Source organism: Tinamus guttatus, unplaced genomic scaffold, assembly GCF_059628265.1.
Source record: "Tinamus guttatus ecotype Peru unplaced genomic scaffold, ASM5962826v1 Tinamus_guttatus_pri_ptg000295l, whole genome shotgun sequence".
Lineage (NCBI taxonomy): Eukaryota > Metazoa > Chordata > Aves > Tinamiformes > Tinamidae > Tinamus > Tinamus guttatus.
This window is the reverse complement of record NW_028288829.1, coordinates 73,418-101,384: the sequence shown is the minus strand read 5'-3', so window position 1 is coordinate 101,384 and position 27,967 is coordinate 73,418. Positions and strand designations below refer to the sequence as shown.

Genomic DNA, 27,967 nt, shown 5'->3' with positions numbered 1-27,967 from the left:
TCCTTTAGAGAGCGCCAGCCGCGCCGGAAGGAGAGGCGAGGCAGGCCGGAAGTGGTGGGTAGAAGGGCCGCGCTCCTCCCGCTCGGCGCGGCTGCCTCGTCTCTTCTCCCCGCTCCCGCCAACGGTCGTTAACGGACGCCACCCGCCCGCGCCGCCATGTCGCGGCGGCGACACAGCGACGACAGCGACGGTGAGGGGCCCGGCGGGGGGCGGCGGGCACGGGCACGGGCACGCGCACGCGGGCGGCTGTTTAACGGGGCGGCCGTTTAACGGGGCGGCCGGTGTCGTTGGAGCAGGACAGCCGCACAAGAGGCGCAGGACGTCGGAGCCGTCCGAGATCGAGGAGAGGCTCGAGTCGCTCATCTGTCGCGTGGGAGAGAAGGTGCGCGCCGCGCAAAGCACCCCCTCCGTCCCCTCCTCCTTCCCCCCGAGAGCTGTGGGCACCGGTGGCCAAAACGCGCTCTCCTTCCCCCCGCCCCGCTTCCCCCTCCTTCCCCCCCGAAAAATCATATATTTTGGACTTTTAAAACCATTATTTTGGAGGTTTTGGGGCTGGATGCTCTGTGCTCGTGGGTGTCCTTTCTTCTCCCTAAGGCGCTGGAGGATTTAATGAGATCTGGCTGCTGTCCAGCTCTCAAGTCCTGGCCTGGTGGAGGCTAATTTATTACCAAAAAAAAAAAAAAAAAAAGGTGAAAAATAGGAGTGGAAAGAAAGGGCCAAGGATGCAAGGAATGGAGCACGTGTGTTCTGCAGGGCAACACTGGACACCTTTACTGTTGCTAACTGCCAGTCTCCAAGCCCTCTGGGCTTCTCAGAAGGCGTTTCTGCACCTTGCTCACAGTTTTGACCCATTTTAGCAGCCCCCACTTCTCCTTGCTAGCGCAGGAGGGCAATTCTATGGTGCTAATAGGGTCATAAACTAATGCATTTAAAAAAAAAACTTCTATCTGTAAACTAGGGATAAGATGATGCTGTCTGATTGATCTGGATCACTTTTTTATTTTCTTTAGAGTACCTCATCCTTGGAGAGCAACTTGGAGGGACTGGCTGGTGTTTTGGAAGCTGATTTGCCAAACTACAAGAGCAAGATACTAAGAATTCTGTGTACTGTGTACGTATGCAGAAGGCTTGGGAATCTGGGACATGTTTCCTTCTCTCTGCTCAGTGGGAAAGCTGAAGTTTTTAGAATGATTTAAATGCCAAGAACAGCTTTTTAGTTCTGGATTGCTGATATAGCTTAGGGTTTGCCATGTTCCAAACAAAAGAAATAAGGCAATAAATATATTGAATAGTAGGTAGAATTCAAGGAAACCTTTTTTTTCTAGAACTTGCACTTGAAATGTGTGTAAGGCATGAAGCAGGCAGAAGTAACCTCAGAGTTGCTCCTCAATTGCAGTGAGGACTACAGTGATGCTGGGTAATAATACCCTATTTCTGAATGAAATGTGTGAAGTACCACAACTACTAGAAGCTAACACTGATTCAATTTTATTGTCCGTGCTGTTTTCATGTCATTCATTCCATCTCAGTGGCACTGAGTTTCCATAAGTTGCTTTTCTAGCAAGAGGGAAGGTGGAAAGGCTGGATACAGGCTGTCCCGTGGATAAGTGAACTTCTCTAGGGAAGCTGGGGAGCAGAGGTCTAAATACTGTTTACAGTACCTCCGACTTCTTTATTCCTATGCTATATTGCATATAAAAAATTAGTTGTTTGGACTTGGAATCAAACTGGATCATTTAAGATTTGTACCACTGTCATGTAATCTCGCTGTTGCTTTATACCAAAATGGCTTCTAAAGTGACAAAATGGCTTTCCACATTTAGCATAAATTCTATCATTTTTATTTTATGTATATATATATATACATGTTAGGTAGAAAATCTTAAAGTGTGAATCCTGTGTTTTCAAATCTGTCTGTAAAATCACACACTTTGGCAGCTCATTAAATGTTGTAATTGGAAATCCCTGCTTACAGACAATCTAGACTGAGGTCTTATCCTATCTTTTTTTTTCAATAATAGCTGCTGTCCAAGTTACATAAGCTTTGTTGATACAGTGACAAAAGCCCTGCAAGGGTCTTAAAGCAGGACTGCCACACTGGTTAGACAGCAATTTATGCCTGAATACCCACCAGTTAGAAATAATAATGATTTAACTAAAAAGCAAATACTTATAAATGTAAAATAAATGTAGTTGCAAGTAGCAATTGCCTTTTAAAACAAATGTAGTTATAAGAAAAAAAATATTTGAAATATTGTGAATTGGATAGAAATCAAAAATCAAGATAACACTTTATTTCAACTTGTGATGAGTTTCACTTTGAAAAAAATTAAGGTATTTGTGAGTTGTCATGATAAATACATGTCTAATGCGATGTTTCTTTCTTTACTGTGCCAGTGCACGCCTGTTACCAGAAAAGCTGACTGTTTACACAACATTAGTTGGGTTGCTGAATGCCAGGAACTACAACTTTGGTGGAGAATTTGTAGAAGCCATGATTCGTCAGCTTAAAGAATGTCTGAAAGTCAATATGTATAATGAGGCTGTGTTTTTAGTAAGTAGCATTTCTCACATCTTTTCCACCTATTTCTCTTGTCATTATCCCCACCCTTTAAGCCTACTGTCCTTTTAACACCTGGAAGAACGGGAACCTTTCTGTCCTGCAGTCTTTTCTGGCATCAACATACAGTGCTCCAAAGATTGCCTGGAGAATTTGTGTTATGCAAGATATACTTAAATCTTAAGGGGAGGAAGTCATATTTGTTGCTAAGTTGGCTTCCAACTGCATATTTTCTGTGCGACAAATTAACTCACAGTAAATAAAAGTTGCTACTGCCACCCTTTGTCATTTGCACTGCAGTCAGATATGAAGAATGGGTGAACACCACTCATTTTCAGTTGTTCAGAAGTGTATGTTCTTTTTGTTTCCATGGGCGAGCCCAGTAGAAAATGACTTGCCTTCACAAAAGAGAGAGAGAGGGGGAAAAAAAAAAAAGTGTCGGCTTTTTACCCTGTTTACATCTGAGAGTTTGAATCAAGCCCTCACAAGGTTGGGGAAGAGCAAGACCTTTCTAAGCTCCACTGTGTCTTACGTGTATATTTATGTGTACGTTTTTCTTTTCCTCACAAGCTATCTGTGTGAAACTTTGGGTTAGGATTAAATAATTGTAGCAACTCATCAGTTATATGGCATGCTGCTTCAGCCCCACTGTATCCCGATGCAGTTCTGGGCCCTTGAAGTAATGGGTTAACTCATCTCTTCTTTTTTTTTTCTTTTTTTTTTCTTTTCTTTCTTTCTTCCTCTCTCACTCTTCCCTGATTTTGTAATTCTAATAATCTACTATCATGCTGACTGAAGAGACGTGTGCTTCTGTAGTAGAAGCAATATACATCTCTTTAAATACACACTGGTGTTTCCCACCCCTGTTTTAGTTGGAAATCTTTTCCCTTTGATATTACTGTACTGAAGGAGGTTTAAGCTTATGGTACTTGTTTCCCTGGATTGATGGATGGGTGTGTACGATGCACAGTATTTCTGACTTCATGTTACTGTACGCTGTATTTTTACTGATTATTCCAAAGTACGCTGTATTTTTACTGATTATTCCAACTACTAAAAGAAATGTTTATTCTTGTGCAGTCAGTTACGAAGATACTTAATTTAACTTTTTTTTTTTCCTTTCTAAGGTTCGTTTTCTCTCTGATCTTGTGAATTGTCATGTAATAGCTGCACCTTCAATGGTGGCTATGTTTGAGAACTTTGTGAGTGTGACACAGGAGGAAGATGTACCCCAAGTAAGCAAAAGATTTTTAACGTAATCCATTGCTGTTTTTACAGTCAAATGTGTTATACTATTGGGTTTTGTTTGTTTGTTTTTTTAAATTTATACTTAGAAGAGGGAAGACTTAGAGGTGCTTTAAAAAAGGAACTGTCGTGCAGGTTCTTTAGGATGAGTAGAAGGAACTTGTGGCAGTTAGAAAATGTACGTGTGCTGTAAGAAAGTATGGTCGTCTGTAGTGAGGTAGCTGAAGTGAATTAATTCTACCTATTTTTTGGAAGTTCCTACTTTTTGTCTACTTTGTTGTATATAGTTTAAAATAAATGCAGTATTTTTAAAGCAGGATAATATTTTTCATGGTTTGTCAATCCAGCAAGCATAGCATAAGATATGCAAATTGACTTAGTTCTGTGTTTGAGCTTCTTTAAGATGTCTAAAGTCGTTTTAATGCCATTATGAAGTGTATGAACTTCCACTGCCTATTATAGGCCTATCAAGGAAGAGTCAATCAGTAAATTATTCTGTTGATAGATGAGAACTGGATTTTGCTACAAATGTGTTTAAAAGCTATTGCTGCCAAGCTGCAGGGACAATTCCTTGTAAGTCTTGAACATTTGAGCAAGAGACTTTTGAAACAGTCTCCCTTTAAACTGCAGCTTCTCACAAAAATGTGTCAAATTCATTGTGAATCAAAATGCTAAACTATACTGTGTAAATGTCAAATAGAAGTGCAAAAATAAGTAAGTAAAACCCCTCATTCTTACCATGAATGACCTCTTGCTTGAGAGGAATAGTCTGATTATTCCTAGAGGAATAGTCTGACATAAGTAGACTTTACTGGCTTATAATAAAAGGCAGACTGAAATTGCCATATTTAGCTGATTTTTTTTTTCCTTTTCTGTTACTGTTATTAATGAGTGAAACAAGTCAATTGAGCCAAGAGCTGTAATAATAGAACCTTAACTAGTTTTACCTATATAGTGTTTTACTCAATGACCCGTGAATGTGTTTCCATGAATCTTGTGCTCTGAATATCTCTTTTGAAATGCACTTCCATGTTTTCAAAAACATCTTCTGACCTGTCTGTAGGAGCTTTCCCCAGCAGATGCCTTAATTGATTGCAAGTATTGATTGCTGCTTTAACTGATGCAGTTTTTGTAACATTATCCTAAAATACTGGATTTGCTAGTGTTTAATTCAAACTAATTAAAATGAGATTTTTGTTTTAAATATTTTGGAGCTTCCTTGTATACTTAGACTTCATTATTTCTTTCCTATAGGTACGATGTGACTGGTACATGTTTGCATTTCTGTCATCTTTACCTTGGGTTGGGAAAGAATTATATGAGAAAAAGGATGCTGAAATGGATCGCCTCTTATCTCAGACTGAAAGCTATCTGAAGTAAGTTGTAACACACAAAAATATTGTCACCTATAACAAGCAGAGATTATTTGCTGTGGTTATTGTTCATTTTGCAAATGAACTAAAAGTTTCAAATATGAAGCTATATTAATATGAAAAAAATGCTTGAATATAGAAAAGATGAAGAGGTGTTGGAATTTCAAAAAGTTTAATTCTCTCTGATGTATCAATGTACACTGAAAATCTTATTTATACTGGAGGGCCTGCAGTTGTAACTGCTCTGCATAGACAGACAATATTTGTCCAAGTATTCTGCAGGTTGCCTGCTTTCTGTCTAGGTAATTCAAATTAACACTACTGTCAGTATATGGTAACAGTGATATTTAAAATGTTTACAGACCTGTTTGTGTGCTATAGACTTCAACTGAAAAGATGAAATACTAATAGAACTTTACTAGGAAAACACTGCTGTCCTAGGTCAGCTTTTAAACACTGGGTTTTCTTTCCTGTGTAAACAGACGTCGCCAGAAGATTCATGTGCCCATGTTACAAGTTTGGACTGCTGATAAACCTCATCCACAAGAGGAAGTAAGTGGATTTTACTTTACAGTCTTCCAAAAAATTATTTTTTTTTCTCAGTAAAGTGGACTCTTGCTGAACTGTTAAATTAAAAGGTGCCTTTAAAAATGTTAATACTTCACGTTATCTCCTATCTGTTGTTATTCCCAATGGATTCTAGGTAAGGAGATCTCTTAAGTCTTGGGCCTAAATTACAGGTTGTGTTGGGTGAGTAGGAGAGTGTTTTGTTTTTCCCTCCTGCTGACAGCTCCCCTGAGGGAATGTTATAAATGAGGAATCGAATTGTTACAAAATAGTATATTCTTTTGGGAAGGGCAGCAATAGGACTTCATGTTAAAAGAACCTTTCTGGGAAGCAGAATGTAAATATCTCTCCATGTTTTCTCTTTATGTAGTGGCTTGGCTTTTTTTTTTTTTTTTTCCCGGTTCTAGAAAGTGCTAAAAGAAGTACATACAAAATTACATAGCATTTATTGAACAATGGCCTTCCGCAATTACAGCAAGTATACTGCAGAAGGGGGGGGGGAGGGGGAGGAATTCCATTCCAAAACAGCCACACCTGATATTTCTTGTGTTTCCTCCCTCAAATTGTTCTGAGGGCAAACTTAGTTGGAAAATATGATTAAATTTGAACTGACTGTCATAATTTGGAGAAAAAGACTGTCCAATTATGGTTGACTTATCAGCATCCATGTTTTGCCTGCCCAGTATTTAGCCATTTATTTCACTAAGGGGGGGAGAGAGAGAGAGAGAGAGGGAGAGAGTGTGACACCCAGAGTACTATGAGCATGACTGTTGTCCTCAGGTGTGCTTGTTAACTAGTTTTGTCTGCATCTTGTAATGTCTGGTAATTCCAGTAAAGGCAAAACACTTGCATATAAAGGCATTTCCTGTACCAATTATAACTTTAAACTCACATTCCGTAAGGCCACAGAGTGGGGCCTTCTGGGTGCCCCCCCCCGCCTCCCCTGAGTTTTTGACTATTTTTTTTAAAAAGAGTGTAGAAAGCAGTTAAAGAAGGGAACTTATTACCAGTTGTACAGGCAACTCTACCATCACTAGGAAAATGCTGGAACTAACAATTTTGTTGAAAACCATGGCAAGGGTATTTAATAATCAGTATTATCAAATATGCGGTATTGATAGCTTAGGTTGCTTTGGGAATAGCATGCCAATCCTATGGAATGTCTCTGTGGCTAAAATATTGATATTATATATTCTTTAATGCCACCAATCGACACTGACTGAAGTTCAGTGCAGCCACTCTGTGGTCTTGGTGACAGATTCAGAGAACAAGAGTCTGCTTGGATTCCTAGGCTACATTTCAGTATTTAGAATTCAACTGCAGTTAAACTTTACTAACACAATGGGATTGGGAGCAACTGTGGTGATTAGAGTTCTTAAATTATTTCTTGTTTACAGAATCAGTAGATGATGTCTAATAAGCAGTTTAAGCACCTTTTTTTTTTTTTCCTTCCTAAATGCCATACAGAGTTTAAGAAACACATTTTGATTGTAGGAGTATCAAGACTTTTTACAAGGATGAGCCTGTCTGATGTTTCTTTCCTTTTTTCTCTTTCAGTATTTAGACTGCCTTTGGTCTCAGATCCAGAAGTTGAAGAAAGACCGTTGGCAAGAGCGACACATTCTGAGGCCCTACTTGGCTTTTGACAGCATTCTTTGTGAAGCATTGCAACACAATCTGCCTCCATTCACTCCTCCACCTCACACTGAGGATTCGGTGTACCCAATGCCAAGGGTTATTTTTAGGATGTTTGATTACACAGATGATCCTGAGGTATGTGGTTGCTGTGGCAGGGAGCTGGATTTACAGCCAGGGCAATATTGGCCAAAATATGATGTCCCTTCTCCCATAATGGCTAGTGGTTTCAAGATCCATCTGCCTTAGGTGACTAGATAGTCTGGGTAATTAAGTTTCCCATCAAAGCTGATTTATGGGAAGAACTTAAAACAGATTTTTTGCTTTCACTTAAAATGTCTGCATTGAATGGGTTCTCTAATGGGTTCTCTATACTATAATCATATAACTGTGTTCAAGTAAGTATTAGCCTTTCCTTCTGTTATATGATGACTTTCATCTCTTCTTAGCCTAACTGGCTGTAGAAATATATTAGACTGTTCTGCAATATACATCAATGAATTCCCACGTGTGCAACAAGAGTTGATTGATTGGGTTAGATCAAAGATCGCTCTGGCCCAATATTCTTTCTCCAGCACTGGTCAAGTGCATTGCATTTGCACAGTAAATACATAGACAGAAGTGAAGAGGAATAGAATATGTATATTTTTCTTTTCCCTCCCCAAGTACTTTCCTGCTTCCCTTTGCCTGTCACATTGTAGCTTAATTCCATGGCTCCTAATTCTTTAAACAAAGATGACACTGAATTGTGCTTTCTCTACTCTGTCCAGGCCATTCCTGACTGTGTATCTTGATATTTTCTCAGACATGTCTCTTTCTGGCCTGCATGGTAGTAGCCTGCTAATTGCTCCACACACACAAAACCTCTTCTGTTCTCTAGATTGTTTTTTTCCTATTTTACCAAAATTCTTTTGGTCTGATCATATTGCTTTGGAACAGATAAGGAGGAACACGGAAAACAAGGCAAAAACTACATGTAAGATGAGAGATGGATGCTCCATGAACTTATAATTGTGTTCTTATTTTGTTCCTTTTTGTGCTGAATCCAATGTTAATTTTAGTTTTGAACATGGATCTGATGTCTGTGTGAGACAGCTGGTCTCTCAGTCCTAATCAGTATGTGGTAGCTGAGAGATCGGTGCGTTTGTGTGGAAGTTGAACTAACTTTTCCACCTGTAAATACATGTAGGGTGGATGTTAACCTTATTACCAGCATAATCTTCCATAAATTTATTTTATTTACTTTATTACTTTTATTACTTTACTAGGGCCCTGTCATGCCTGGCAGTCACTCCGTTGAACGATTTGTAATAGAAGAGAACCTTCACTGCATCATCAAATCCCACTGGAAAGAGAGAAAGACTTGGTAGGGGAATCCTTAGTGCTATGGGGTCCAGAACTGCTTGCACTACTGCAGCTTCTGCGGCATCTGCGGGAACAGGGGTTCCTTGGGAGGGGAGTTCCTGGGTAATACAGAATGTGTGGCAAAAAAAAGACACACCTGACTATTAGCATGCAGTGCTGCAGACACTGTGTTTGTATTATGTTTCCTGGAATTTTCAAGCAACCGACATGTTTTGGCACAGCCAACCTTGAACTGATTCTGTCCGTAGCTGGTCCTGCACTGGAGTTCATAAATCTGCTTTTGCTTTTTCTATTTTTACATTCTCTTCAGCGTTGCATTGCAGAAATGAACTAGCTCTGGGGAGCCATTGCAGGCCAAATTTTATTAGCTTGAATTCAGCAGTGCCAGGAAATAGTCTAGCTGCAGTTCTTTGTTTCTGCCTGAGTAATATCTGATGTGGGTAACTGGTAACCTAGGTGATTTGCTGCAGATATCTGCAACCTGCTTAGTGCTTCTAAGTAAGAGCTACCAGACTTGGCATACTATGCAGAAAATAGGCAGAAGCATATTTTGATGGTGTGTGATGCAGATTCTTGGGTGCAGCTTTTTGATTCAGCACAAATCAGAAAATCAGCGTTGTTGAAGTCACTGAAATGTGTGGGCTTTTTGTTCTTTTGTTGGTTAATTTGCTGAGGAAAATAAGATCAGAGAAAGGTTTAGGAGGTACCAAAGAGCCAGAACGAAAATTAGGGAAGTAGCTGTTTCGTATCTAAAAATGATAGATGACAATGAGCTGATTAATAGTTGAGGCTGTTGTAGCCTGAAAATTTCTGATGTAGTCCATTAGTTTAATAGTTGAGAATGGCTTGAAATCAAATCTATTTTTTTTCCTCTCTTCATGTACCAAACTATTTTTTTCAGGTATTAGTCAACATATGCCAATATACAGATCAATATCACAAAACTGCATTTTACTTCTCATTGTGTCTTTCAAGGGCTGTATTAAATAAAGATAAAATATGACCTTCCAATCCATGGTTTAGTCAATACTGGTACGATCCTGTGTTTCTGTTGTAAAATTTCTATGGAGGAATGTGCAGTTTTTGGAAGGGCAGTTAATGTGTGCTTTGTAAGGTAAACTCTTGCACGGAGTTAAGCATTTCTTGTAACTCTACTTGATGTTATGCTTTATTATGGGTAAGGTGTGTTATGTTTAAATGCATCCTATTTTGCAGTGCTGCACAGCTGTTAAGCTATCCAGGAAATAACAAGATCCCCTTGAACTACCATATAGTAGAGGTATGTGTTTTGTAGGATCTTTTGTGGCTCCTTTATTTTCCAAATAACAGCTAACAGCATGATAAAAGCATGGGGGGCAAAAAAGGAGGTAAAAAAAAAAGCGAACATTGTACCCGGAATCAGGTAAATAAGATTCCTTAGTGTACTATTATGGCACATGGTGATATTTATAAAGATTTTCTTGCAGTTCTAGATATGCTACTTTTCCTAGTGTACAAGGCAGTCTAAGATAACTGCATTTAGGATTCTTTTTTTTTTTTTTTTTTGAATAGCAGATAACTAATAAGGGAAAGAATATGGGGAAATAGACAGAAATTAAAATACAGGATATTCCATTTAAACATTGAGGGGGAAAAAATACTTTATTACTTTGAGAGTGTTGAGAAAGTTTATGGAATCTCCATTGGCGATATTTAAAACCTGACTGCATATGGCCTTGGGCAACCTGTTCTGGTTGGCCCTACTTTTGGAGCAAAAGGTTGGACTATGCAGTCTCTGGAAGTTCTTTACTATCTCAACTGTTATGATTCTTCTGTGTATTGATCTTTTAAATCACTTGGAATTGTTGCATTGCAAAGGCATTTCCAGTAAAGTAGTGGTGTCTTTCCTTCTTGGGAAACTTCCATATTGGCATATTTTAAATAAGTGTAATATTAATAATGTTAATAAATTTAATGTTAAACAAACAAGAATAATGTTTTTTCTTACTGTCTCTATCCAAAAATACAGAACTGTGTAAAACTTCATTCATCCATCATAAATTGTAAGGTTTTAAGAGATTTCAATGGTTATGTCAACTTGTCATATAATGGCTTTATGAAGAAGTGACCAAGTAGGAGTCTCAGAACTTATTATAGCAATCTTAAGTAGAATGCTTACTTTGATAGAGTTAAATTGTTTTACCAAAATGCCAAGTAGGCTGAAAGCCATAAAGCTTTCAGCCATAAAGCTTATTTTTGGTCACTTTGTCCCTCTTCCTGTACTCTGAATTCAGAAGGGAAATCTTAAAAAAAAAAAAATGCTTTCACCTCAAGGCTTTTTCTGTGGCTGTAAGTCTTCAGATGCTGTGACTGACTGTGTGCCTGTCTGCTTTACATTAACTCAACAAATATTATGATTCATGATTAAATGATTAAATATGCTACTTCTAGGCCTTGCATTTTCTAGTTCTTCAGAAACTCAAAGCAAAAATTAGAAAGATTTCTATAGATAAAATTACTGGAAGAAATGTTTGCAGTACAAATTATTTGACTAAAATTGTTAATTTCCTTTTTTTCCTCATAAGTATTTGGAATTTTTTTAGAATATTAAGTATACTTTTTGCCCTTGACTGCTTATAACTTGAAAGTGTTTGATACCTTCCCGAACATGTCTGCTTCTAAGATTCCCCAAGGCTACAGCTCTGTTTATCAGGCCAAGCACAGAATGCTCCATTGTACCTAAGCTGATGCAAAGCACTCCAAAATTTGTCCCCTCTCTTATAATAGCTTCTCATAGGTATGTGGGTGTCACTGGTGATTATGAACAGAAAATGGCCAAGTAGCATCACTAGGCTGTAACAAATGCTGGTGTTGTGTGTGGAGTTAATATCTTAATATTCAAAGAGAAGGGCAGCTAAGTGGGCTTGTACTGTGCACTGTTAGCACTGTTTCTGGAAGCTTCTCTGTTGTTCCCAGAGCATGTATTTGACTGAATGAAATGAGCCTTTTTTGGTATGTATTAGCTTAAGTTTGATTTCTGGTGTGTGTTTTTTTTGTTGTTGTTGTTTTGTTTTTGTTTTTTGGTGTTTTCTTTTATTCGTTTTGTTTTTAGCTCAGGGTTGAGCAGGCCAAGTCTGATTGTGTTCTGATTTGGTGCCTTCTTGTCTTACAGGTTATATTTGCAGAATTGTTTCAGCTTCCATCTCCACCACATATTGAAGTCATGTACACAACACTCCTCATTGAACTGTGCAAACTTCAGCCTGGCTCCTTACCGCAAGTTGTATCCTTTTGTTCTGCCAAAGAGCAGTTTAAAAGTGGAGGCCCTGGGGTTTTTGTTTGTTCTGTTCCCCAAAATATGTGGTAGCAATAAATTCTGTCAATAACATATTTTACAGCAGCTGCATTGAACTTCACTTGTAACACTCATGTGAAGGGACCGTAGCCCACTAACCACAAGTCCAGTCTTCCTCAGCCTACTGGAAATTAGAACTGATTTATTCTCACTTTCCTGTAAGTCCCATTTCAGCCTGTACATAAAACACCAGCTCTGCTGCTTATCTATCCGTGTTCTCTATTTAGATCTGGGCCATGCAGTGCTTGGCTGCAGACCTTAAAACCTCAGAAGGATGTTACCAAGTTCAGAGATTTTCTGTGGTAATTACCCTGTGTATGCATCTGATCTTTTTTTTTTTCCAGTGTGAAATGTAGCAGGTAATTTAAAGTAACTTGCCTAAGTTCACACCCAAAAATGCTGAAGAAGGAAGAATAACTCCCTGCTGATTCCAAGTATTACATTGTTGCTATTTTGCTGCCACTTCAGATAATCCTTTTAGATCAATCTGCAGACTCTGAGAATGGAGAGTTGTTAACAGCTACTATTCACTGTTCATTTAATTCCCAAATCGTTGGTCTGCTTCAGAATATCACCCACTGCTTGTGATTCACCTAATCTCAGCAAGCTTGGTCTAGCCTCTGTGCTGTTAGAGCTAAATATTAACAGCAAAATCGTGACAAGGAACTAGAGATTGACTGGCCCTTTGGTAAGGCTGGTATAGACTTAGTTTCAAGTGTTTAGTGACATTTGTTAGAAGTATCAACAGCAGCTTGGGAAGCTAGAAGGGTTTGACTGCAGAGGTGTTCTCTGTTAAGGAGGCTGATACTTGTTTGTGTTAGTGCAGCTTTCATTATCACATGATGGGGTTTCCTACATCCCATACAAGCAACAAAAGCACTCTCACTGTACAAATGAAAGGGATTTCAATTGGGAGATGGATGATACTTACTGCCTTGTCCTCTTTCTTTTCTTCCCCCCCTCCTCCCCAGATTTGGTGTCATTTATCTGATTTTTGAGCTGTCAGTAGAAAGAAAATCGCTGTCAGTGATGAAATTTTTCCTTTCAAATTTGAAAGGAGTGACATCTGTTTTATAATATAATGTTATGTTAACCTTAATATTAAAAAAAACTTTCAGCTTGCACAAGCCACAGAAATGCTCTACATGCGTTTGGATACAATGAATACCACATGTGTAGACAGGTAAATACATCTTTTGAAAGTAAGAAAGAGAATGTTAACTTTTGCTTCATCTGTGAAAAGGCTCATCAGAAATCCTTGCTGTGGTCCTTTACAAAATCTCTCTGGGCTTTTGAGCTTGAGCCATCTAAAGGGACTGCTCCTCATGCTTGTTTCTCCTCCTCAGAAACACCTCCTGAGGGTTAATAGCCTGGGCACTGTACACCGCAGTTAGGATCTATGAAGAATTTCTCACATTGAAACCCTCTTCTGACTTTTCCTCCTCTGTCTACTTCCTAACTGTCTGAGGGCTGCTTTGGAAATGACTTATGCAACATGTGCCACCTAGAGGAGGAGAGGGGTGGTGACCCCATTTTTGGGGGGCCATTTGAGTGAAATGTACATTATGTAGGAGAACTAGTAATTAACAGTCAAAAACATGGAAAAGCTCATAGCAGGTTTTTATATTACTTTATATTTATATAGTTTTTCACATTCTTAAACTCACTGTGAATATAAAAGGTGTATTTTAAAAGAGGAGGAGATAGTGTGTGTTTGCCTACAGGGGCTGGTTTCAGACCTCTGTATCTGTCAATGCAAATGGCTGTTTATTGCTGTGATGGTTTCAAAGTGGAGAAATTAGGCTTATCTTAGACAAGTAGAAAACATTTATAAGAAAACATCATTGAAAAGCTTTCCTGCACTTCTGGTATTTAATGGAGCTTTTTTTTTTTTCCTTTGGATAAAGGTTTATTAACTGGTTTTCTCACCACCTGAGTAACTTCCAGTTCCGTTGGAGCTGGGAAGACTGGTAAGTCTCTTTCCTTGTCAGTCAAAGTTGTTACTGTAAAAGTTTTAAACTTATTCATCAAACATCCAGCAGAGTGGACCTGTTGATTGCTTTCTGCAAATTCTATGGAGATCTCTGTCATAACATGTTTATCACCATTCTGTGGCAAATTATCTTCATATCTTTCAAGTCACTGTAGTATCACTGAGTAACTTTATGATGAATCTCAATCTATACAAGAGTTCTCTAAACAGGGAAAGTATAAACTGATTTCTTGTTGTTCAGCACTGTTTGTGATGTATCACTGCAGCTTTCGCTCAAGTTCCTTGTGTTTTTCCCCCTGTGGTCCTGTGTGCTTTCCCATTATCCTGGTATGCATTCACGTTGACCGACCAGATGGCAGTCTGTAGTCAGCTGTTTTCCCCTTTGCCAGGATGCTTTTTGGTGGGAATGCTTTCTAGTCTCTCTCCTAAGCTGACATGTCTTACAGTTACACTTACGAGCTTTGTATTTGAGACTTTTCTTTACCTGCAGTACTTTTAAAATCATCCAGAAGTTCGAAAACTAGCGTGAGGGAGGAACAAACAATGGAATTGCAGAAGTTTTAGGGTTTTGTTTTGTTTTGTTTCCCCTGAAGAAAGGAAGAACAGACTAATCACAAGCACAGTGCCTTTTAATTATGGTGGGAAGGAGAGCTACTCAGAAATATATTGCATAAAGATGAGATTTCAAGATTGCTAACGGCCAGTAAGGAAATAGTGATAAACTGCCTCATTATCTTAAAACTACATACACTGTAAAACAGTCTAAAGCAGTCTAATTGTGTGTAGACAGTGAATATGTTGTATCTGCCAGTCTTAAACCAAAAGAGATTAGAACATGTCCATTTGCTAAAAGGTGTTGTGTTTTGTCCTTCAATAGGTCAGACTGTCTTACTCAGGACCTTGAAAAGCCTAAACCCAAATTTGTGAGAGAGGTGTTAGAAAAATGCATGCGGTAAGTAAGACTTATGATATGCTCCTTTCCCACTGGCAGTCAAAGAAAAGCTTGATCATTGCTTCCAGATACTGTCATATTCTTGGTGACCTTAATTTTTGTTGACTTGGAAAAAAAATAAATACAAGAGCACATGGTCAGGACTGAATTTAGGATTGTTGATGGAGGGGTGTAGAAAAAGCAAAACGATCAAAAAAATCTGTATAATTCAGCATCCTGCATGAAAAGCCACCTGTTTTTCAGCAGTTTGATACAGGCAATATGAAAACGTTTTACTACAAAATGAATGCATTTTGCCTGTTGCATTTCTGTATTTCAGTAAAAATTCTAATAGTGAAATTAAATATTTGTAAGAGTAAAACAAGCTGGAAAATGAAAACTTTTTTTCTGCTTTGAATATATCTCACTGTTTGCCTCCACTGCATCTTAGTCTTCTACACAGGGTCGAACTACCAACTGGCCTCTTAATCTTTTTGGGAGCTAACTTAATTACACAAGGATGAAACATCTGTATCAATGAATTCAAGTATAAGCTATCTCTAGTAAGTTTAGCTCCTACTCGCTGAAGAAACATCTTGATATATTTTGTGAAAGTCAAATACAGCCAGTGACTTGAGTTAGCTCTAAAGTTATTCCAACTTTTACTACTGTAAAACTTCCTTTTTCCAGGCTGTCCTACCATCAGCGAATAATAGACATTGTTCCTGCAAGCTTTTCTGTCCTCAGTCCTGCAAATCCCGTGTGCATTTACAAATATGGAGATGAGAGCAATAGTAAGTATTAAAGTTACTGAGAGGTCACTTTGAAGAAAATGTGTTTTGGAGCCAGGGAACACAAAAAAATGAGTGTAATGACACTTGTCATCATGAAAAGTAGACATGAAATAAATATACTTGATTTTGATGTAGATAAATGTTCCATGTAAGCAAGTAATATAGCTGAAGTTTGGATCTTCCTACTAGAATCTTGATTACTTTAAAATGTAATGAAAACCCACGTATATGAGGTCAGTCTTACTGAGGTGGCTGGGTATTGGCTCATCAGCATTGCAGTGCTTGTCAGTTCTAAAATTGGAAACATCATCCATTTTCCTTGTTCAGGAAGAATACTGCACTCAAAGTCAGCATAATGAAATGCAGTGTGGTCTTGTTTATTGAACTTCATAAAAAAGCAAATGGTTTTACCAGTAAACTTGGTTTAATGAAGCATACAGAGCCAGTGAAACATGTGAAAGTTGAGGTAGAAAGACTTTTTTACTGAGAACAAAGATGGTCCTAATCATAAAACCGTCATCAAATATGGTGAGAAAAATAAGAAAGTACTGTGTTTTTAGGAAATTGGATGAAACTGGAGCAGAATTTAAGACAAGTGGTGTCTGGTTTTGTTTTCTGCAGTTCTTCCAAAAGAAGGCATAGCTGGAAAGTATACTTGCTGTCTGAGAAACAAAATGATATAAAAATTCTTACTTGCATTCTGCATTTTTGTCCTTATTGCTTTTGTTTAGGGTCTCTTCCTGGATACACTGTTGCCCTCTGTTTAACAATTGCAATTAAAAATAAGGCCAGTAATGATGAAATCTTCAGCATTTTAAAAGATGTGCCTAATCCAAACCAAGATGATGATGATGGTAAGAGCTCAGCTGTTTAGCGTTGCAAGGCTGTTACTCCTTCAGCATCTGACTAGTCACCCTTTATTGCTGGGGGGGTACTAGTTTAACTGCCTTATGTTTTCTCTTCTAACAGTTTCAGTTTAGCAGTAAGTAGAAGGAACAGTTTTGGGGTTTGTTTCATACACATAATATGCAGAAGCAGGCCTGTATTCCTTAGTGGAGGTGAGACCTAATCTCAAGATGTAGCACTGATCAAGAGAGCACAAAGTTTAACATTCTCCTTGCCTGGAGCCCAATTCATGCTGTCAGCCTTGACCTTGAGATCGAGTGCCCTTGGGCTCACATCAGAGCTCTCCTCAATGCAGTCCCATGGCAAAGGAGATGCCAGTGTGCTGGCTTCAGTGTCCTGTAGGTGGAGACTCACAACAGGACTCCACTCAAGTTCTTTATAGCTTTGCAGCTATGGACAAAGCTTAATTCCTAAAGCCTGTGTCTGCTCATGGGCCAGCAGGAACTTGAGAAGTGATCTTTTAAAACAAATTGCATAGTTGGGTTTTATTTGCAAGGATTGTTATGCAGTCAGAAGAACAATGACCCATTTTTTTTGCCTTGGGAACCAGTAACATCTTTTTTTGATTGTTCTCATTCCTGCCTGTCATCACCAGCAGGCCTACGGCAGTGTCCAGGGCACTTAGCACCATTCACCTCTTGCGGTCATATTTGCCTCTGCCCAAGCTCTGCATCCTAATGATCTTCACCTTCCCCATCCTCACACACTCTTCTTCACAACCTATCAGGCTTCCAGCTTTCTGTCACCCCCTACTGCTTTCCATCAGTTATGTTATATGATCATAGCGTGACTGTTTTTGCTGCCTCCTTCAGTGACCTGGAATTCTCTCCCCATATTTTCCTCGTGGCAAAATGGGAGTACAAGGATCTGCAGCTTTGAGAATCTTTAGCAACTCCCAGCCCAGCATTGCAAAATCTTGATTGCTGAAACTTTATCTCTTATGAAATGAGTTAAAACCATAAGTTGTCTTTGAAAGTTTAGCTCACAAGCTCTATTTTAAGTACTTTATGTTTCACTGAACTTGCAGATGAAGGATTTACCTTCAACCCTCTGAAAATAGAAGTTTTTGTTCAGACTCTGCTTCATCTAGCTGCAAAGTCTTTCAGCCACTCCTTCAGTGCCCTGGCCAAGTAAGTGCAGTATGTGTGTGTTTTGGTGCTTATGGAATTGTTCAATTCTGGGGGTGAAATATTTGATTAAAAACTGCACCACAATCTTCAAGCCATGTTTTAGGTGCTCCACAATGCTATATGGTGGTATGTTTTGGGGGAACTAGGAACACTTTTTATTGAAGTAACAGTAGAGTGAAGGCTAGGCTACATAGGTGAATGAAGTTAACAGAATATGTCAAAGCCATGCTGTGTGTATTAAGGTACAGCTTCTGCATGTTTTACGAACCTCTCAGGTAAGAACAGATAGATCAGCTCTGCTCAAGTTTGTGCATCCGTGCTATTGACCCAAGTAGCTTTCCAAGTAAGTTTTCAGAGGAATATAGTATATTACAGTTCTTTGTAGGTGATACTGCAGTTTTGAGAAATATTATGTGCTGAAAACTATTATCAGTGTCTGGATTACATTTGGAAATAGATATTACGTCCTTTTAATGACAGTTTTTAAAACAAACAAGTTGGGACAGCTTGGCAAATGAATCAGCTTCAAAATTACTCACTTGCTGAATGTTTTAAGGAACAGATGTATCTTCTTACATTAGAATGGCTGGAAAGCTGGTATTGCAACATCTCATACTACCAATAGGACTCAAAAACATTAAATAAGCACAAGAAGGGAAAAAAATATGAAATATTTAAAGCAGCATGCTATTAGCTTTTTAATCTATCAGAATAAAATGTACTTCAAAATATATTAGAGTGAATCTCTTAAAAACATGCTTTAACTTTTAAAGAGTTACTTCATTATTAGAAGTAAGTTATTTCATCTCATTTTGCTAGTATGCACCTGGGAAATACTCCTAAGTTTTCTCAGTATATAGGAGGTGCTCACATATGTGTTAATGAATTATTTTTAAGTGCACATAGAGAAATACATAAAGCCATTACAAAAACCTGATTTTATACCCGGAGGTTCTGTAGGGGCAGTGTTTGTAACAAGTAGTAGATAGCCCATAGCTAAGAGTACAAGAGGCAGGGAACTGTGATACTGTCCCAGCTGCACACGGACAGTGGCAGCCTCAAGACTGAAAAGAGCCCCCTCCACTTTGTAGTTACCTCACACTAAGCGTTGTGAGCGGCTAATGGCAGTCAGCATATTTTGCTAAAATAAAGGTTCTAGCAGCCTTTTCCTTCAGTAAGGGTACATTGGGTAACTCTGTAAAGCTACAGAAAGCCATAGCGAGAGCAAAGTCTAAGGTTCAAAGGAAAATAAATTTTGCTCCTGCTGCGTATAGATAAGCTCTCCAAGCATGACAGTGTCTCCAGCTTTTCAAAGTAAGAGGAAAGGTAGCTTAGCTTCAGGGAGCAAATTAGCTGTTGAGATTTAAGTTGCTCTTAGGAGCTGTCATGTCTCCCGTAGCATTTTTTTTAACTCAGATCGGCCATGGTCTTTGCAGATATTTGTCCAAGAATTGCTGCAAGTAGTCCCAAGATTTCTTTTAGCCAGTCTAAACCGTTTGCCTTGCATCTACCGGTTATTTCTTTATTTTCTTCTGGCCTGACCACAGCCCCTTTCATTGACTACTTTAATCTGTTAAAAGGTTTCATGAAGTCTTCAAAACACTTGCTGAAAGTGATGAGGGGAAACTCCATGTCCTGAGGGTTGTATATGAAGTTTGGAAAAATCATCCACAGGTAAGGGGGGCAAACCACACATACCTTTGTGGATTTCAAATCCCCAAAGGTCATGCAGAGTTTAAAAGAAAAAAAAGTTGCTTTTTCTACTTTAAAAGTATGATGTTTGTACACTGCTCTTATATGAAGGAGATTTCAAATTATATTTACTTTAGCATTGCAGTGCATAAAATGAAGACTGGGCATAATGTATATTCTTCATCAGTGCAACCTCTTTTTTCCCTCCTCAAAGTTTAGTGTAGAAGCACAACGGCTGTCATTTTGACTCTTAGCTTTGTGCTGTGTTTGGCTTACAAGAGAAAATTCTGCTGAAAACCTGTTTCTGTTCAAAACTGGAATGCTAGAGCAGCCCTTTGTATATTCCAAGATGTAAATGTAACACAAAAGGCGACTGCGCTCTTGCAAATGAGGAAACTTGGGTGTGTGTTTCTTTTTTTTTTTTTTTTTTTTTTTTTTTTGTTTTTTTTTTTTTGTTTTGGTTTTTTTTGAGGGGGATGACTTCTTTTATTGCATAGCTTTCACCATCGATTGAAAATATGCTGGAATTCTGCTGTTTGGGCAGCATGGCTAGACCTGCAGCCAGTTATTGTTCAGAACAGATCAGTCTGATAATGCAGTGATTAAGTTCACTCTTGAGCCAGAGGAAATAATACCCTGAAAGACTATGAAAGTTGCCTTGGTTATTAAGCTGTCCTGTTTCTTCACAGTGGTTGTTGCTTCCATCAGCTGCTATTTTTTTCTATTAATGGAATTGGATAAGAAACTTGCACTGGATTTACTTACATTAAGCCACTCTTCCAGATGTGGTCTCACTGAAAACACTGTATGGTCATTGCTTCTGGGCCTAAGATCCATTCTCTACTTTTACTAAAAAGACTTGGCCAAACAAGTTTTCTGAGTGACTAAAATAGAAGCAAAATCTTCACTCTACTTTATAAACATCCGTAGAAAAGAACAAAAAGTGTTTTGTTTTCTTAATATATAAAACTTGCCAAATATTGACCTTCAAAATGTGATGGTTACAGTCTGACCTACTTCTAGTTTTGTCACTTAACTGGATTAGGAAAAAAATTATTATTAGAACCTAATATCCATAAACTCTTCTTCTTTGTTCCTCTGTATCACAGCATGACCAAAATGAGATGGAGTTTCAAATGCAGACTGAACAGTCATATTAGACTGTAATGAACATACCAAAATTGTATTAAAAATGTCAAATGGTAAATTAAGGAAGGTCTGTTGCTTAATTTGTGAAACTTAGATCTTGCATTCACGAATGTGTTCCAGTTCAGTCTTAGGCTTCTGATGAAGCCCTGTTTTCCTCCTGTTCAGTCCCGGTGGTGCATGGACAGCAAGACACCTGCCCAGGGTCTGTTTCCCTGGGCTTACCCATTCTTCAGTGCCTGTAATCCACATTACCTGTAGGTGGAAATATGTCTTCCTGGCTGGCTGAGAGTATCAGCAGTATTTTTGCAAGGCTGTTACTGAATGATGTCTGTTGTAGGGAATAATTTAGCAATAAGGGTCCCTGTTTAGTGAGGTTATGGTGGAGATTTCATAAAGAGAAATCCTTGCACTGAGATGGGATGTTTCCCAAAATTGTAGGCCTGCATTATGTGGAAGATCAGACCGAGTAATTGTAGATCCTTCTTGGCACTACAGAAAGACAAATAGGATATAGGTGCTATCCTGGGGCTTGGAAGATGAGTCCTGAGTCTCCTGTGTGATTCATTCAGTGATTTCAATTTTCTGCTCTAAAGGGAGCTTTGTTACCCATCCCCATTGAAGAATGGGTGGCTGTGAGGATAAATATATTACAGTTTGTAGTTCTTTGATATGGTGACAATCAGGTACATGAGTAACTAAGATAAATCCTTTGTTCTGAATAGTTTGGAACTGCTTTAGTCAATATTCGATTTCTGTATTTGCCTGCTTGATATTCACGAACCCTCCAGAGTCCTGGCCAAGGCCATTGTAAGTGTTTCCATTGAATGTACAATGATGGTGATCCTAAAATGAAGAGGTCCTGCAGGAAGAGTGTGTTGTCACTCTTGGAGGCTGTTGCAGTGTAGGAGGAGTAGATCAGTGGTTGCTCTCCACTTGTGAATGTGTGAATATGTCATGGTTGGCTCCCCTGATGCCAAGTAACTGGGACTGGCTTCTGTGATGCCTTATTTCAAACTTTGATGCCTTTATCTTAGAGAGTGGTGGAGGTACATACACTACTGAAGAAGGATCCATCACTCTCACGAAGAAGCTGTTCAACAAAATGTGAAGGTGTGCTTTGTAAAATTAATAGAGCTCTCTTAATCTGAGTAGGCTGAAGCTAAACTAACTGCAAGTCTGCTCTGCTCATTCCGATGCTAATGCAGAATTGCACTGGATGATCCTTGGTTGTATCTGAGGCTAGAGCATTTACACAGGCTGCATGTTACAGCAAGGCACGCTTTTATTTTGATGGAAATATCTTTTCTTTCCCAAAATACAGATGATTGCTGTGCTTGTGGACAAGATGATTCGAACACAAATAGTTGATTGCGCTGCAGTAGCAAACTGGATATTTTCTTCAGAGCTTGCACATGATTTTACTAGGTATGAACTTGTCTTTTTTTTTTTAATCTATAAATTTTAAGTGGCCAGTATGTGGCTTCTTCTATGAAAACTAAGTAGTGGAAGAGAAGGGTACAGTTAACCTTTTTGTTTCTTCTGCAAAATAGTACTTCAGTGTTTTGCTGCTCAAATGGGTTTGTGAAATCACAGGGGAATGCAAGGATTCGTGAGCATGACATTTTCCAGGTAGCCCCTGTGCATGCTGAGGTGGAGCAACACTGGATGCCATTCCTAGACAAGGACTGTAGTCTGTGTTGTGTAGCTGCTGGCTTAGTGAAGCCTTGCCCTGTGGTTAGGGCACGTATCTTGCACCACCCTCAATAACAGAATGTCCTGAAGGGGGAGAAGTGTAGCCAGAAAAGCCAGTTCGATGCAGGCAGTGTTGCAGTACGTGTGTGCACTAAAATGCCAGCTTGGAAATTTAGTGCAAAGTACAAAAGCATTCCTGCAATATAAGAAAGACCAAGAGTCATTTCTTTCTTACATGTTGAGTGTTTTGTAAATTTCCTCCAGTTACACTTTTCTGCAAGAAAGCACATTTTTTTAACATACTGCGGTGAAAAATCATGCTGTTTATGGTCATTTGGATGAGAATTTAAAGATGTTAAATGGCAGAATGCTTGGTGTTTTGGAGTCTTATTTACTCTTGTGAGTCTTGTGTTTCTCCTAGGTTTTATATTTGGGAAATATTACATTCCACAATTCGTAAAATGAACAAGCATGTTCTGAAGATTCACAAAGAACTGGAGGAGACCAAGGCAAGATTGGCACGGCAGCACAAGAGAGTGAGCAATTTGATTGTGATTTTTAGTATTTTAGGCTAAGCTGTATAAATCTGCATGCTGTCAGGAACAGTTCTGGGAAGGGACAAAATCAGTATGCTTGTCAGGAAGCACGTCTGCAGATATGTGGTCATCCGTAGCACTAACACCAAAAACGGGATGCGCGTTCTCCACACACCTTTGTAAAGGCTGCTGAAGTCCATTCAGTCAAGTCTTCAAAGGCATTGAGGTGTTCTTGCTGGATTCAAGCATTGCCTCACAAATTTCTGTTCCAATATAAGTTCTAGTTACCTTATGAGATGCCAATAGAGAGCATTACAGCTTATTTAGGAATTAACTCTAGGTGCTTCCTTGTAAAGAGTGGTGGCTTAGGCTGTGTGGAAAAGTGTACAGGAACAGTGATTTGTCAAGAAGGTAGCTGTCACTGTCCTTAAGCTGTTGCATTTTGGCATGGTTTTTTTTTTTTTTTTCCTTCCTTTATTCTATTTTTAATACCTTTGCATGGTCTGGATTATTATATACAGCACAGTGACTGTAAGGCAGCCACTGTGTTGAGTTGTCCCAAGTAGGGCAGTAAAATATGGTGTGGGCTGTGTCTCTTGGGGCATCTGTGGGGTCCACGGTGGCATTGCTGATTGTAATACTTAATCCTGATAGAATGAAGCCAGTTTATAAATGCACTATGGGCCACAGAGAGGACAGAATGCCCTTGTGCATATGTAAATATAAATACATATTTATGCATAAAAAACACAAAATTCTTGCCCAAGGTAATGTCTTAATTTGGCACAATGGGATGCACAAGCTGTTGGTTTTCTTTTTGGGAGAACCTGCGCAAATCAATAGGCTTCACCATTTTCCAGTGTCTGTTCATTCCAGCTCCATCTTAGTTTTCCTACATTCCCGGCAGCAGCCGTCATCGTTGCTCGCATCCTCAGTCTGCATTGATCTGCAGATGGAAAATGCCCGTGATCATTGGAGACTTGGATGCAGTCACTGATGTTTCTGTGAGGCAAAGTGCTTCCCTGGCACCTCTGCACTAATTCAGAGCTGCACAGACTCCCTAAAGTGCCAGTTTGGTTTCCTTGCAGTGGATCTATTAACACGTAGCCCTGTATATTTTATAGCTGCACACACTCATTTTACAAATATCTGAACTTTTTAGCTGTTATTTTGTAATATTTTTGCATAGAAATAACCTGAAGAGGCTCAAGCAATATTTATAGCTGAATGTGCCTTTCCTACTGTATCCCATTACTCTTGTATTGTGGACAGCTTCATGAGATTGCAGGTCTGGCACTGTTTGTTGGTAAATTTAAGGCAATGACAAAAGAGTATTTTCCTTGCTATTGAGCTGCCTGCCTCCTGTCCCTATCTGGCTTGAGAGCATCCCCTTAGATCCAGTGTGTAGGTGGCCCTCGCTTTAGCACCCCGGGCTACCGCGTTCCCTCTTCCTTCTGTGGTGACCCACCGCATCCCTGCGAGCCCCAGCACAGCGTTCGTACCTGCTGAGCTGTGGACTCCCACAAGGGTGAGTTAGCAGCCCCGCAGCAGGGCACGGCGCGTGGCACAACGCTGCGTTTGGCTCTGGCCTCCTGCCTGCCCGTTACCTCCGCGGGTCTTGCCGGGTTGCCACGTGCCGCTTCTCCCGCAGCGCGACAGCGACGACGACGACGATGACGACGACCGCAGCAGCGACCGGGAGGACGGGCCGCTGGAGGAGCAGATCGAGCGGCTGCAGGAGAAGGTCGAGTCTGCCCAGAGCGAGCAGAAGAATCTCTTCCTCGTCATATTCCAGGTAACAATGGGGGAGGACTTGACTTGCCTCGCCTGTGTGCTGTGCTGCAAGCTTAAACCTACAGTGTTGCTTGTACATTGGGAATCTCCTCTGGATGAGGTCCTGCCCCTCTACTCAGCCCTGGTGATGCCACATTTAAAGTATTGTGTCCAGTTCAAGAGGGATGTGGAGCTGCTGCAGAGAGTCCAGTGCAGGGCTACAGGGATGATCAGGGGTCTGGAACATCTGCCCTATGAGGAGAGGCTGAGGGAGCTGGGCCTGTTCAGCCTGGAGAAGAGAAGGCTGAGAGGGGACCTGAGCAGTGTCTATAAGTACCTCAAGGGAGGGAGTGAGGAGGATGGTGCTGGTCTCTTTTCAGTGGTGGCCACCGACAGAACTAGAGGAAATGGCAACAAACTAAAGCATCAAAAGTTCCAAGGAACTTAAGGAAAAATTTCTTAACAGTGAGGGTGACAGAGCCCTGGAACAGGCTGCCCAGAGAGGTTGTGGAGTCTCCTTCTCTGGAGATCTTCAAAACCCGCTTGGACGCAGTCCTGTGCCGCGAGCTCTAGGTGACCCTGCGTGTGCAGGGGGGTTGGACTAGATGATCTCTAGAGGTCCCTTCCAACCTTAACCACTCTGTGATCCTATGTGAGGAGGGGCCGAGAGGCTTATTGTGGGAAAGAAACAGTTCAAATACCCCCCTGCAAGGACTGTGGGCTCTGCAGAGCAGGGTTTGTTTGGGTTGAAGCACAGAGGAGGTTTCTGCCATCATGCAGCTGTTGAACAGGCATGAGGAGACCTGGTTGTGGGTGGTTACTGCATTCAGTGTCCTGCGGGTCAGTAATTATCCCAACACTGCTGTTCAGAGCCTCTTTCCCCTGTGTTCTATCCTGTCTGAGGTTAGGAACGTGTTTTTGTTTGACAAGAATGAATCGATGTTTTTCCTGTTCTTCAGCGCTTCATTATGTTGTTAACTGAGCACTTAGTGCGTTGCGAAACTGGTGGAATTGATGTCTTTACCCCTTGGTACAAGAGCTGTATAGAGAGGCTGCAGCAAATCTTCCTCCAGGTGAGTTCCACTTCTTCTGTTTAGAAGACCCTGTTGCACAGAAAAGCTTTCAGGACTCAGAGCCACGCACTCCATGCAAATAGCAGTGAGAGCCACCACCAGCACTGCTCAGAGGACTAAATGTGGTGGTTAAGGATACCCCCCAGGGCCTGTCCCTGCTATAGACTCAGACTGTAGGGTATAGGGTGCTCAGGTACTTCCCGTGCTACCAATATCCAGCAAGAAGATGCTAAGATGTGTTTATACATTTGGTTAAGCTTTGCTTAACTGTGTGTTACAAGGCAGAGTACTGAGCAAACAAGAATACTAAAATAGATACCTATTAAGTGGCTAAAAATGTTGTAAGATTCCTTAAATAAGATGCATAAAAAAATTAAACTTCAGTTTGGAATTCTTGGCTTTATATTAAGCCTGATATCAAGTGGCTGAATAATAGATGGTTATAGAAGTGCTGGGAAGTAACATGTGCTGAAACGTGGGACACTGCATGGGAGGTGGTACATGGGTGCCATGGGTGAACTCTTTCTGGTCATGGAGGTGACCTGAAAGCAAATGTCATGAGTTTCCTGTGATGTCCATGCAGTTGCCTCTGTGCATGTCATCCTGCATGCAGTTCAGGATCAGAAATTCTCAACCACAGGGAGCACAATGCTCTGGTAATCACAGAATCATTATGGTTGGAAAAAACCTTCAAGATCGAGTCCAACCACAAACCCATCACCCCCATTCCTGCTAATCCATGTCCCCAGGTGCCTCATCCACACAGCTCTTGAGCATTGCCAGGGATGGTGACCCCAGCACCTCCCTGGGCAGCCTGTTCCAAGGCTTCACCCCTCTTTCCATGTAAAAAACAGGATTTTTTCCAGGATTCCTGAAAACAGGATTTCAACACACACTTCCCTCTTGCAATTGGTGGTGACACGGGATCACGCTGTTGCTGTCTGTTGTGGCAGTAACATGTTGGCTTGTGGCACTTAGCTGTCCTGCATTCAGTGCTTGTGTCTTCTATGTTGGGGTGTGTGTGTGTAAAGCTGAATGAAAACACCGATATCTCGTTGTCTTTCTCTTCCTGATCTACCAGCACCACCAGATAATCCAGCAGTACATGGTGACCCTGGAGAACCTCCTGTTCACAGCGGAGCTGGACCATCACATACTGGCTGTGTTTCAGCAGTTCTGTGCTCTGCAGGCCTGAGGATTGCGTGTGAGCATTCTCTCATCTGCAGAACTTCAGTGACGACGATGATTATTGTTATTTTTTTTTTTAACTTGACCTGAGGGAGAAAGATTTTTTTTTTTTTTATTAAAAATGTGTTCCTATATAAAACAATGCAGTACTCTAACCAACAGCAACTCTGTAAGCATCGTAAGCCTTATTAGTTATGACTGGTAGAGGATTGACATGAAGTAATGTGCGAGTTCTTTTAAGCTGTCCTTTCATTTGGTTTGAATCTTGCATTCCTGTTAGTGTTTTTGTTTTTCCCCCAGTGTTTATATAAAAATAGAATTGGTTACCTCTAATTGGTTACCTTTGTCCCTTAAAGCAAAGGAATTGCAGAAGTGTAAAGAAGCTCACGTGACTTGTGAGTGTGCAGGGAAATGCAGCTTCTCGTGAGCAGTGTGGGAAGCACCGTGACTTGGGCCACGTGAAACATGGAGTAAAGCTTTCAAAGTTGCATAAATCATGGGGATCTGATATTGCCAAAACAACTAGACTTTAACACTTTGAAGGAACGTGTATGTAATGCAATTGAAATGCGTGTTTTAAATGTATTGTCTGATGTGTTATTACAGCAACTAGTAGGGGAACTTCATATGAAGAAAGTATGTGGTTCCCATGTCTCCGACAAGCCCTGTAGCATTGAATTAAGTGGTACCTTGCAGGAGACCTTGACTGGGGTGAGATACAACCTGAAAATGGAGTCACCTTAGTCCATTTTTTTTTAATTATTATTTTTTTTAATACTACTTCTGTAAGAAACAACCAGAGCAATCTGTATCATGGCAAGTAGGGATGCAAGGCAGAGACGTTGCCTCAGGCACTCGGCTCTGCATATAGTGACATTTGTGTGTGCAGGAGCTGCTGATGATCTTTGTTTTGTAGAGGAGTGTTTGAAAACATTCAGATGCTGAAAATGATGAACTTTTGTTCTGTACAAGTTATTTTCCAAATTCTGTACTTAAGAATACATTTCATCCCTACATTAAGCAATTGACCT

General features: G+C 40.1%; 1 protein-coding gene across 1 annotated transcript; it reads left to right on the top strand.

Moving 5' to 3' along the window:
• Nucleotides 1-112: 112 nt before the first annotated feature.
• On the top strand, nucleotides 113-26,999 carry NCBP1 (nuclear cap binding protein subunit 1). The gene is made up of 23 exons (XM_088527907.1): nucleotides 113-190; nucleotides 297-382; nucleotides 1,011-1,111; nucleotides 2,398-2,554; nucleotides 3,688-3,795; nucleotides 5,060-5,181; nucleotides 5,661-5,730; nucleotides 7,303-7,518; nucleotides 8,649-8,746; nucleotides 9,961-10,024; nucleotides 11,897-12,007; nucleotides 13,198-13,262; nucleotides 13,987-14,049; nucleotides 14,950-15,024; nucleotides 15,694-15,797; nucleotides 16,529-16,651; nucleotides 17,731-17,833; nucleotides 19,414-19,507; nucleotides 21,996-22,099; nucleotides 22,788-22,902; nucleotides 24,554-24,697; nucleotides 25,635-25,748; nucleotides 26,830-26,999. Exons 1-23 carry the CDS (start codon nucleotides 157-159, stop codon nucleotides 26,941-26,943), a joined length of 2,385 nt encoding a protein of 794 aa, XP_088384033.1. The 5' UTR covers nucleotides 113-156; the 3' UTR covers nucleotides 26,944-26,999.
• Nucleotides 27,000-27,967: the final 968 nt, after the last annotated feature.

Coding starts and splice junctions, on each gene's coding strand:
- NCBP1 (XM_088527907.1), top strand. CDS start 157: ATGTCGCGGCGGCGACACAGCGACGACAGCGACG. Junction 14,050..14,949: donor CGTTGGAGCTGGGAAGACTG/GTAAGTCTCTTT, acceptor GTCCTTCAATAG/GTCAGACTGTCTTACTCAGG. Junction 15,025..15,693: donor GTGTTAGAAAAATGCATGCG/GTAAGTAAGACT, acceptor TCCTTTTTCCAG/GCTGTCCTACCATCAGCGAA.